Source organism: Penaeus chinensis, chromosome 18 (assembly GCF_019202785.1).
Source record: "Penaeus chinensis breed Huanghai No. 1 chromosome 18, ASM1920278v2, whole genome shotgun sequence".
NCBI lineage: Eukaryota > Metazoa > Arthropoda > Malacostraca > Decapoda > Penaeidae > Penaeus > Penaeus chinensis.
In genome coordinates this window covers 28,186,805-28,199,709 of record NC_061836.1, presented here as the reverse complement: position 1 = coordinate 28,199,709, position 12,905 = coordinate 28,186,805, and the positions used below count along the sequence as shown (strand labels likewise).

The window sequence follows — 12,905 nt, the reverse complement described above, 5'->3', positions numbered from 1 at the left end:
ATTGAAGAAAGAAAACAAAAAAATGAAAATGAAGAAAGGACACAAGAAAATGAAAATGAAGAAAGGACACAAAAAAAAAAGAAATAAAGAATTGCAGGGGAATAAGGGGCGAGGGTTTGCAAAATGGAATTGAAAAGATTGCAAGATGGTATTGAAATGAGGAAATAGGAATGACTGCAAAAATATAGAGTGACAGAATGAAAAATGATAGGAAGAAAAGAGTATAAATAAGGTCATATGACAGAGAAGTTAACAAGAATAATAACAAAATCAAAAGAGAAAGGATGTTATTGATAAAGGAAATGAGAAGAGAAATAATAGATAATGATGTACAAGTGATTAATAAGGAATAAGAGGTAAGGCCATGAATTATAGAATCAATTTTCCAAAAAGAAAAAAGAAAAAAGTTTAGGTTAGCCAAGGTCATAACGTTTAAAATACTGTTAATAAATAAAGGTCGTAGGAACAAGGTCGTAAAATCGAGAAAGGGAGATAAAAAAAAATAAAAAAACACACAAAAAGAACGAGAATAAAGAAGCACGTGAAAGAAATAGATGAAATATAATCACTGCTCCAAATGCACAAGTCATTGCAAAGAAACTCGAACAATGCAAGTGCAAAGAGGGGAAGAGGGGTAGGGGGAGGGTAGGGTTGATGGGAAGGGCATGTAACAAGATCCCAAGTTAAGTCATGTGTAAGGGAGAAAGGGGCGTTGCATGGTGTATCGTGCATGGCAATCATCATGGTTGCGTGTGTGCGTGTGTGTGTTAGCGTGTGTGTGTGCGCGTGTGTGTTAGCGTGTGTGTGTGTGTGTGCGTGTGTGTGTGTGTGTGCGTGTGTGTGTGTGTGTGTGTGTGTGTGTGTGTGTTTGTATGTCTAGATGCGTACATGCTTGGGAGTAGTTGTATGTGTGTGTATGTGACGTGAAAATCTAGGAATGGAAACTGCTAACACCTACACACACAAACACAGACATATAGATAAATAGATAGATAAACAGATAGATCTAGATATATAAATAGATACAGACATAGATTAATAAAAAGAAAAAAAAGGAAAACGTAACAGTGAAATGCTAATCAGATCAGCTGAAACACACCATCTATTTCGACTCTGCCTGTCTGTCAACACATCAACCCTTTCCTTTCCCTGTGAGCTTCCGGTTAAAGATCATTAGCATATTCCCTTCCAGTCCGCCGCCCACCTTACGAGTTGTGGTCCAGTAACGTGGGCATGGAAAGCCCGTGGGCGTGGGATACAAGGATAGTATTTAACTGAAACCCGCGGTTGAACGAGTCCGTAGATCTGAAGAGTAATTAACAGTGTCTTAATTATGCCTAATTAAGTGATGCGGAATGATTGCTGTGTCTCAACCCTTCACTAATGCCTTATAAGTATTTGGATTCTGTCTTCGATTCTCTTCCGCATTTTGTTAAGCTAGTGTTGTGAAACGACTTTTGAATTCATATTCACCCTTATACTTATACTTATACACAAATTTGTAATCGTGCGTTTATTCGTCAAACATGTACATATGCACTCTGTATATAAATATATATGTATATACATAAATATATATATATATATATATGTGTGTGTGTGTGTGTGTGTGTGTGTGTGTGTGTGTGTGTGTGTGTGTGTGTGTGTGTGTGTGTGATTGTTTATATGTCTAAGTTTAAACCTATGTCTAAATCTGTGTCTGTGTCTTTGTAAGGAGAAAGGGAGAGATCGAAGATGGATACAGATGGAGGTGAAACATAAACAAATGTTCTGATGAATAGAGAAACGGTAAATTAATGAATTAAAAAGGATAGTCTGTTTCACGGAGGGCTGTGCTTTGTGTGTGTGTGGAGAGCGGGGAGGTGTATATGTGTGTGTGTTGGTGTGTGTGTGTGTGTGTGTGTGCTTGTGTGTATATATGTGTGTGTGAGTGAGTTAGTTGTGTGTGTGTGTTTTGTGTGACGGAGAGAGAGAGAGAGAGAGAGAGATCGAGAGAGAGAGAGAGAGAGAGAGAGAGAGAGAGAGAGAGAGAGAGAGAAGAGAGGGAAGAGAGAGAGAGAGAGAGAGAGAAAGAGATTGTATGTATCCATGTCTGAGCATGTGTGTTTATTTGTGTGCTCACGTATCCGACAGTGTTTATGATACTATCTGTATTTGTATCGAACACATTCGTGTCTAGCGAATTCAAATGGAAAGCTTACTTTACGTAGTAGGAAAACAATGCCAAAATAAATGGAAAAAAAATATATTTCCCTGAATTGAATTTTCTCCAACAATGACAAGGAACCACTAGTCACCACTTTAGCGAAATAAATTAGCGTCTAATTGAAATGTAATTGTAAATGACCTGCCGTGTAAATGGGTGAACTACGGTTAATCCCTGAATGGTTAGGTGACGGTGGTAGGTGCTCAGCGATTCACCTGATTCACCTATTTGGCTGTTTTTGTTCTTGTTCTTGTTCTTGTTCTTGTTCTTGTTCTTGCTTTTATTTTATTATATTTTTAATTTATCATTTTTTTTGTAGGTGTGTTCTTTATGGTAATTTTTTATTTTAATTTTCTTCAGCGAAATTAAATATCATTTTTACTTCATGTTTTTTTTGTTTTGTTTTTGTTTAAACATATCAGTCTTATTATACCATTTATTTATTATCTATTCCATTTCGTACTGAGCGGAAAAAATGAATAAGCAGATTCCATAATAAACTCTAAAGACCGACCGTCCATAACAGCCCATTGAGGACGTCAAACAAGAGGCAATTACTTTACCTTTTCTTTCCCCCATTCCTTCCTTCCGTCTTTTCTACCCCCATCTCCCCCACCTCCCTCTCCCCCTCCCACCCTTCCCGCCGTCCCTCTCCTCCCTCCCACCCTTCTTCCCCTCTTTACCCTACCTCCTTACACCCCCTCCCCCCCTTCTTCCACCCCCCCTCCCTCTCCCCCTCCTACCCTCCTTTCCCCCCCACCCTACACCCTACCACCCCCTCCCTCCCTCCTTTCCCCCACCCTACACCCTACCACCTCCTCCCTCCCTCATTCCCCCTTCCCACCCCCTTCCCTCCCTCCCTCCTTCCCCCCTCCCACCCCCTCCCTCCCCTGCCCACCCCACATGAGAACAGAGCGGGTAACGCCTAACCCTCCCGACCGGCCGGGGTTATAATTGTCCAAATTGTGAGTCGCCAAATTAGCTAATTGTGTTTTCCTTCCCGCTCTCGCCTGGTGGTCGTTGGTGGAAGCGACCGAATCACCGTCTCGTTTTCTTTGGGAGTGAATCGTTTTCTTTTGACTTTTTATTATCATTATTATTATTGTTGTTCTTATTATTAGTATTGTTGTTGTTATTATTATTATCATCATTATTATTATTATTATTATTATTATTATTATTATTATTATCATTATTATTGTTGATATTATTATTGTTATTGTTATATTTATTATCATTTATTATTTTATTATTTTATTATCATGTATTATTATTTTGGATTGATTTTTTAATTATTTTTTTAAATCTAATTATTATTATTTATTATTATTACTGTTTTTTTTTTGTGAAGGGGGAGGGGGAGGGGCTTTGATTGATTGCTTTTGTTTGTGTTGCTTATAAAAAAAGGAAAATATAGCTAGGAATTAAGAAACAGATAAACAAGAATCTTTTTTTTTTTTTTTTTTTTGTCTAATTGGGTCTGTTTCATCTCTTGCACTTTATCGTCTTGATAGACATTTTAATCGTTTATTTATCACTGATTTGCCTTGTTATTTGCCATTTTTCCTTTCCATATTCATACAGTATTTCTCATACGTGTATACAAGCGCTACACATCTCTCACACGAACATAAACATACAATCAGGCACATACACACAGCTGACACGTACGCACACACACACACACTCACACACTCACTCACACACTCACTCACTCACTCACTCACTCACTCACTCACTCACTCACACACTCACTCACTCACTCACTCACTCACTCACTCACTCACACACTCACTCACTCACTCACTCACTCACTCACTCACTCACTCACTCACTCACACACTCACTCACTCACTCATTCACTCACGCACTCACTCACTCACTCACTCACGCACTCACTCACTCACTCACTCACTCTCACACACACACACGCACACGCACGCGCATACACACACACACACAAGGTCCCTGTCCTGGGAGTTATTCCATCCTTTATTACATTTCCTCTTCCTGATCCTCGAGTACTTGCTATTTCCTCTTTGCTTTCTCATTCCCTTTTTTCTTTGGCACTTTGTTGATTCAGCTCCCATGCGTAATGGAGAGGCGGCGCCCGAGAAATTAACTCTTTCCTGTATTTCTTCGTCGGTCTTTCTTGTATCTCTCTCTTTCCTCGTTTCTGAATTTCTAGTGTTCTCTCTCTCTCTGTCTCTGTCTCTCTCTCTCTCTCTCTCTCTCTCTCTCTCTCTCTCTCTCTCTCTCTCTCTCTCTCTCTCTCTCTCTCTCTCTCTCTCTCTCTCTCTCTCTCTCTCTCTCTCTCTCTCTCTCTCTCTCTCTGTATATATATATATATGTGTGTGTGTGTGTGTGTGTGCGTGCGTGTGTGTGTGTGTGTGTGTGTGTGTGTGTGTGTGTGTGTGTGTGTGTGTGTGTGTGTGTGTGTGTGTGTGTGTGTGTGTTCTAAGCTTGATCCTTTTCACCTCAATATGTTCATTGTGATTATCATCAAATTTTCTCGATCCATCGTTGTTAACATCGGCCTTGGAATTATTACCATCGCTTTCTGTCTTCCTTTCCGTTCTCTTAATACTCCGTTCATTCCCCTCTCCCTTCTTCCTCCTCCTTCGTCTTTGCCTCTTCCCTATCTCTCTTTTTCCCCCTTTTCTGTTCCTTTCCCTCTTCCTTTATCCTTCCTCCTTCTCTGTTCCTCTCCTTTTATCTTTTCCTTTCCATCCCCTCCTTGCCTTCTCCCTTTTTCCTAGGTTTTCTCCTTCCCCTCCTCCTTTTTTTCTTTCCTTCCTCTTCCTTATTCCTTCCTCCCATTTTATCAAATCCCTCCCCTCCTTATCCCCCTTTCCCCACCCCCCCTCCTCTCCTTTTCCTTTCTTCCTATCTTCCCCATTTCCTTTTCTCTTTTCCTTTCCATCCTCTCTTTTTCCTTTCTTCCCATCTTCCATATTTCCTTCCTCTTTTCCTCTCCCTTTACCTCCATTATCCCTCTTTCTCCCTCTTCTCCTTCCTAGACATTATCTACCTTTTCCCTCTCCCAGTTTCTGCTTCTTCTCTTTCTCTTCGCTCTCTCCTACCTCTCCTTCTCCCGTTTTCATCTTCTTTTTTCCCCCTCCCCCCACTCTTCGCTTTCCCTTTTTCTGTTTTTTTCTTCTTCCTTCTTTCTTCCCCTACGCCTTTCCCCCTTCATCTTCCCTTCCTTTCCTCTTTTTCCTCCCTTCCGTAAAGAGGATATAATCCAGTTTTAATTGTTTTAATGGCCTTGATTTACTTTTTTTATTTTGTTATTATTATTATTATTTTATGGTTTTTATCTTCTTGGACGCTCCAGGTGTGGATGGGTCTCTTCCGGAGGTGGATTGGGGAGTGGATATTACAGGTGGATGGAGTGGATTATTGCAGATAGATGGATTGAGGGGAGAGAGGGAAGGAGAGAAGGAAAGATTGAAGGAAGGAAGGAAGGAAGGAATGGTGGATAGGTGCAGATAGATAAATGGATGGAGAGAGAGATGGAAGAAAGGATGGAGGAATGGATATACATACACACGCACGCACACACATATACACACAGACACACACACACACACACACACACACACACACACACACACACACACACACATACAGACACACACAAACACACACACACACACACACACACACACACACATACAGACACACACAAACACACACACACACACACACACACACAGACACACACACACACACACACACACACACACACACACACACACACACACACACACACACACACACATACACACACACACACACACAACGATTTTAATATTTTATTCTAATTAATTTTATCTACCCAGAGTTATTATTCATCTGACGAGATGCTGAAAACCTCGACGAGGCTGAACTTCCGTGACGATGCCGGTAAAAAGGAGCGAAATATTTGACGAAGTGTTGCGAGTGAGAAAGACAGAGCGTAAGGGTAGACGAAATTGAGAGAGTTATTTCGTTTCGTTGTTTCTCGTTTCTTTTCGAGGACTTTGGGCGAAATGGAGGGTGAGGGAGAGAGAGAGAGAGAGAGAGAGAGAGAGAGAGAGAGAGAGAGAGAGAGAGAGAGAGAGAGAGAGAGAGAGAGAGAGAGAGAGAGAGACAGAGAGACAGGCAGAGAGAGAGAGAGAGAGAGAGATAGAGAGAGAGAGAGAGGAGATAGAGAAAGAGCGAGAGAGAGAGAGAGAGAGAGAGAGAGAGAGAGAGAGAGAGAGAGAGAGAGAGAGAGAGAGAGAGAGAGAGAGAGAGAGAGAGAGAGAGACATACATACAGACAGACAAAGACAGAGTTAGAGACAGTGACAAAGAGATGGATAAGCAGTGACGTGCACAAAACTTTCAGAAAGACGGGGCCTTAAGTTTAAAAGGTAAAGGGCATTTTATATCTTCCTGATTCGGGGTGAGCGGGCAATTTTCTTTCCCTGATTTCGGAAATAGGCATTTTTGATATGAAGAAAGAGGGGCAGGGGTTCAAGCACTCGTACCCCCCCCCCCCCCTTCCCAACGGAGAGAGAGAGAGAGAGAGAGAGAGAGAGAGAGAGAGAGAGAGAGAGAGAGAGAGAGAGAGAGAGATAGAGAGAGAGAGAGGAATGAATAAATAGATATATAGAGAAATAGACTGATAGATAGATAGACAGAGAAATAGACTGATAGATAATTAGATAGATGTACATATACATATACATATTATCACTCTTTCCTTTCTGTTTCGTCTTTTTTCTATTTCCTTTGCAAATGCACAGTCAACATCAAAAGGCCCCAATACAGAGCAAAACAAAGGAATGGAAAGCCGAAGGAAACAGAGACCTGGATAAAACTTTTTTATTTCACTTCCATAAGTCATCAGTCTCTATAAGTAAATATTCCTCGTAGCTTTAACCCTAAGTTAGTGTCCCGCGAGTCATGTGTAGTATATGTTACTCTTGATGACAGTGTGTAAGTCACTCTGTGTCATCTTATGCCGTGTGGTCTTCCTTCTTCAGTCACCCTCATCCTGTGATGTACATGCTTATAAGCTTTCTAACACACACACACGCGCATGCAAACTCGCTTACGTACGCGCACACACACATACACACAATCACATATGTATACGTGTGTGTACGTATACGTAACTCAGTATCTGTTTGTCTTTCTGTCTGTCTGTCTTTCTCTCTCTCTCTATATATATATATATGTGTGTGTGTGTGTGTGTGTATGTATGTATGTATGTATGTATGTGTGTGTTATATATATATATATATATATATATATATATATATATATATATATATATGTAATCCCCCCCCCTCTCTCTCTCTCTCTCTCTCTCTCTCTCTCTCTCTCTCTCTCTCTCTCTCTCTCTCTCTCTCTCTCTCTCTTTTCTTTTACTGACTGTGCCCATGCTTATGTGATTATTAGTACAAGTTTATCTATAAGTGCGTATATCTATGCAATATGAACAAGTACACTTTTCTGTGAACAACGGTGAACGGTTTCTGTTCGGTCCTCTGACACCATTCCGGCCGCGATGTGAAAATTCGCCAGTGTCTGTGAGGAAAGGATGGGGAGGGGGGAAGGGGGAGGGGGGGGCGTTGCTTTCTCGAAGATGGTGAGAACTTGTAAATGTATCAGATTTTTTTTTTTTTTTTTTTTTTTTACAAAATGATAGCTAGTAGTGACGTCACAAGCTGTTCTTGTTTTTGTTGTTGTTGATGTTGTTGCATAGTCTTGAGATTATTTGATATTGAAATACTTGTAATTACTCAGAATTACTTAGGGAACTACTTACAATTAAATCACACATTTTTTCTCCTCTTCACAAACAAATCATTGTAATTAAAAGTGTTTAAGAAAACGATAATGGAGATAACAATAATGATATCAGTGATAATGTTGATAACAATGATAATGTTATTAATAACGATGATGATATCAGTGATAATGTTGATAACAATTATAATGTTATTAATAACGATGATGATGATGATAAAGATAATAATAATAATAATAATAATAATGATAATAATAATAATAGTAATGATAATAGCCATTATAATAATAATAATGATAATGACCATAGTTATGATACCGACATTCTAAAGATAATAACAGTCATGATCCTGATAAATGAACAAATAAATAACAAAAACCACATGGCACCGCGAGCGTGCGCGGATGGCGACGCCCGCAAGTTCGGCCGCCAGGTGATAGACCTACATTCGCCTGCTCACGCCCACCCCGAAACGAGCCTGCGTGGGCGTGGTGGCGACGTGCCACGGGCGTTCCGTACGTACTTCAAGACGGCCGGACGTGACGAAGACGGTTTCTCACCATTACGGAAACTTTTGAGACGTCGCGACGCCAGAAAGAGACGGAGGTGACAGCGATCGCCTCCGTCGCCCCGGCCCCCTTGCGTAGTTCCAACGGACCGATAATCTTTTCTTTTTTTTCGTTTCTATTTCAATATTCTCGTCTGGTTTTCTCGTTATGTACTTAATTATCTCGCACTTGGGGATCACTCATCGCGAGAAGTGGACGCCGGATCATAGTCATTAACCGCAGTCATTGCATGAGTTATGGTCATCGTCTTCTTCATCGGAGACACCAATCACGTGACCGCCGCCGATTACCCTCGTCATTGCAGCGCTCGGAATCGCCCCGTTCACGCCCTAACACGCCCGCGCTAATGACATCCGCCCATCATTCCGCCCGCGCCCGCTTGCTGGAGGGGGAGGGGGCGGGGGGAGGGGGTGCGGTCGTCTAAACCTTCGCTTTTCCTTTTCTTCTCTTTACCTAACAGTTACCTCTATCACTATCCCCTACTGCCTGTATCTCTCCCCTGCCTCCCTGCCCTTCCCCTACACCTATTACTACCCATTCACCTACTCCTACCCCTCCCCCATTCTACTCTTCCATCCTTACCTCCCATATCCCTACCCCATTCCCCATTTCCTCTTATCTCCCTGCCTCCCTTCCACACATTTCTCTCTCCCTCCCCTACCCCTTTCCCTCCCTCCCTCCCCTACTCCTTTTCCTCCCTCCCATACCTCCCTTCCATACCCCTTTCCCTCTCCCCTCTCTCTCCCTTTTCCCTACCCTGCCCCTACCCCTCCCCCTTTCCCTCCCCCCTCTCCGTTTCCCCTACCCTACCCCTACGCCTACCTCTTTCCCTCCCCCCTCTCTCTTTCTCCTACCCTGCCCCTCCCCTTACCCCTTTCCCTCCCCCTCCCCCTCTCTCTCCCTTTCCCCTACCCCCTATCCCCCCCTCCTCTCACTCCCAAGCGTAGAAAGTCCCTCTCGCTAAGCGCTAAAAAGTGACCATATGTACGTGCGTGTCTGTTCGTGTGTCTGTACGTGTGTCTGTACGTGTCACATTTGAGTTGAAATATATGATTCGTTGCGTCACTTTCCTTCCCACTCGTTTCTTCTTTTATTCACGTTCTTGTTTCTGTTTCTTATTTTTCCTTTCTTCCATCATCATCATTAATGTTATTATCGGCCTTTCGTTTGTTTGTTTGTTGTTTCTTTGGTTTCAATTTGCCTATTTGTTTTATTATTGGTTGTTGTTGTTTATCCATCTGTTTGTTTTCATTGTTTTCTTATTGTTTTTTCATTCATTTCTATTAATTATTTACTCATTTCTATTCTGTTCTCTTTCATTTTCATCTTTCTTTCTCTCCCTCTCTTCCTTTCCCCCTCTCCCTCCCTCTCTATTTCTCCGTCTCCCAATTTTTTCTTCTTATCTTCCTATCTTCCTTCCTTCATTCTTTCCTTGTTTCCTCCCTACCTCATCTAACACTAATCCTCCGAATCCTTTCCTTTTTCTTTAATTTTCCTCTTTTTCTTCCTTTTCCTCTCTTCCTTCTTCCCTCTCCCCCTCCTCTCTCCCTCTCTATCTCTTTCTCCATCTCCCAAATTTATCTTCTTATCTTCCTAGCTTCTTTCCTTCCTTCCTTCCTTCCTTCCTTCCTTCTTTCCTTCCTTCCTTCCTACCTTCCTTCCTTCCACCCTACCTTCCTACCATCCTTCCTTCCATCCTACCTTCCTTCCTTCCATCCTACCTTCCTTCCTTCCATCCTACCTTCCTTCCTTCCTTCTTTCCTTCTTTCCTTCCTTCCATCCTTCCTTCCTTCCTTATCTAACACTAATCCTCCTACTCCTCTCCTTCCATCCTTCGCCTCCATTACGCGAAGAACAACAAGTAGAAAGAGCAAGACTGACAACCGGAAGTCTATTTTTCCCATCGGCTGAGTTTCAAAAATGTCATTATGAAATTAGATATAACACGGCCAGTGTGTGTGTGTGTGTGTTTTCCGCGTTGTGGGCGTAAGTGGAGGGGAGTGGGGGCGAGGAAGGTGGGTGGGGAAAGGTGTGAGGGAGGGGGAAAGAGGGGGGTGGGAAGGGGAAGGTGTGAGGGAGGGGGGAAGAGAGGGAGGGTGGGAAGGGGAAGGTGTGAGGGAGGGGGGAAGAGAGGGGGGAAGGGGAAGGTGTGAGGGAGGGGGGAAGAGAGGGGGGAAGGGGAAGGTGTGAGGGAGGGGATGGGAAGGGAGGGTGGGAAGGGGAAGGGGGTGGGGGCGGGAAAAGGTGTGAGGGAGAGAGGGAAGGGGAGATCGTGATGGGTGTGAGGGAGGGGGGAATGAGGGGATGAGGGAGAAAAAGGTGTGGGGAAGGAGGGGGAAAGGGTGGTGATGGCGCGAAAGGGAAGGGGGGCGGTGAGGGGTGGCGAGTGGTCAGGGCGATGGGATGAGAAGGAGGGGGGGGGGGGTGAAAGGTGTAAGGGAGGTTGGGGGGGGAGTGTGTGTGTGAATTCCTTCGTTGTATTTTTATATGCTTGTGGATACGCTTTTTCGTGTGGATAACGGGACGGATCTTCGCTTTTCAGAGTATGTTAATGTTGACTGAAATTATGGATTTTCGTGTTGCGATCGAATACGAATACGAATACTATTTTGCGGAATCGAGAATTACCGTTTATCAATGTTTTTTTTTGTTTTTTGTTTTTGAGGGTGGCATATGGGTGGATATTTGCGGTATTAAAGAGGAATATATGCTTTATTTTCAGAAACGATATCTTTCTAAAAAAACAGATATTATGTAACGTATTAGAGACAGACTCCACATCCAAGGACAAAGATGGCCTCGCTTGAGTCCCATCCTCCCCCTTCGCCTCGCCTTGTGCCGACAGACTTTCCCCCGCCTCGACCTCCTCCTCCGGAAGACGAGGAGGCTCTGGCGAAGATCCTGCAGTCTCCGCGCCGGGAAGGACTCTGCGTCGTCTACTTGTCCTCGAGTCCTCCGCCGAGTCCCACGGATTTCCTCTCCGCTGCCGAAAGGGACGGCGAAGGCGAGGGCGATTGTGCCAAGACTTTCTATGTCCCGGTGAGGCCGAGGCGGCAGAGGTCACGAGGAAGAAGCGACGGGGGCAGCAGTGGGGCGACGTCTCCGCAGAGAAACGTCCTGACGACTTCGCAGGGCTCTTGCGTCATCTCGGTCGTCAGCGAGCAGCAAATTACAAGTGATGCGGCGGAAAGCAAAAGAGAAAGTGGCAGCGGCGAGCGGACGGAGCGTCGATACAGCGCCGCGTCGGAGTCGTTCGCGCGACACGAGCCGAGCGCCAGGATAGTGCTGAAGGGGTCCATCGCGTTCACGCACGATAACGGCGACGGCAGCGACGACGACCGCGCCGCCGCGACGCAGAGCGACTCCTCCAAGGCATCGCAACGAAACGACTTGCAGGACGACGCCTTCTGTGACGGCAGCGGCGATGACGACGGCGTGGCCACGAGGCCCAGCAGACACAGCAGCAAGTCCTACGTGGAGAGCTACCTTCCGGAGCCGCCCCCGAGAAGACGCCGATCCCGCTCCCGCCTCTCCAGCGACTCCGCCATCTACCTGAAGGGCGAGGGAAGCAGCCAGGGCTTCCAGAGTCCGTCCCTCCTCGACATTCCTTTCGACCTTTCGCCGCGCGCGCCCGAGGACTCGCCGGGAAGACCCTGGGACGACCCTCCCCCGGGGGACTCGGACGGCCGCTGCAGCACCAGCCTGGTCATCACCTTCGGCTACGGTCAGCGGGAGGAGGAGGAGGAGGAGGATAATGATGAGGGTCTGGCGACCTTATCAGATCCCGGGGACACGGAGGATGACAGCGTCTTTGTCGGGGATGTTCTTGAGACGCAGCAGGCACCCGCGGCTGCCGGGGACGCTATCATCAGCTCCTTCTCCTCCCACTCTTCTTTCTCAAGCCATTCCTGACCCGCGGGAAGAGGTACTCCGCCAGTGACTTTATTCGAGACACGATTTTAGCTCCAGTGGATAATGAGCTTAGTAATGGCAGCTCAGTGAATCCAGTCACCTCTCTTCCGCCATTCGCCGACGTGCCGGACACGAGTAAAAAGAAAAGGATGAATAAACCCGAGAAAGAAGTGGAATCGAGAAGCGAAACGAGAGAACTTTGGGAAGAGGGCGACGCCTCCGTTTCGGACAAGGGAAGGCCAGCCCTGCGAGGACAGCCCGAGGTGCCCCGCGTGTTCACCTCGCAGAACATGGTCAACATCGAGTTCATTACCAAAGATCCCGAGGAGGATGACATCCGCATATCAGCGGACATGAGTTCATCCCTCCTGCGTTATCCCTCTCCTGCTCGTCCTCCCTCCCCCTCTCTGCCCATTCCACCTCTCTCCTCTACT

At 44.9% G+C, this 12,905-nt stretch overlaps 1 protein-coding gene across 1 annotated transcript in view; it reads left to right on the top strand.

Moving 5' to 3' along the window:
* Positions 1-12,624, top strand: part of LOC125034435 — a 19,604-nt gene extending 6,980 nt beyond the window's left edge. Inside the window, exon 2 of the mRNA XM_047626177.1 lies at positions 11,282-12,624. Coding sequence (XP_047482133.1) covers positions 11,353-12,471 — 1,119 coding nt within the window. The 5' untranslated portion in view covers positions 11,282-11,352 and the 3' untranslated portion in view covers positions 12,472-12,624. The remainder of the gene's footprint in view (positions 1-11,281) is intronic.
* Positions 12,625-12,905: the final 281 nt, after the last annotated feature.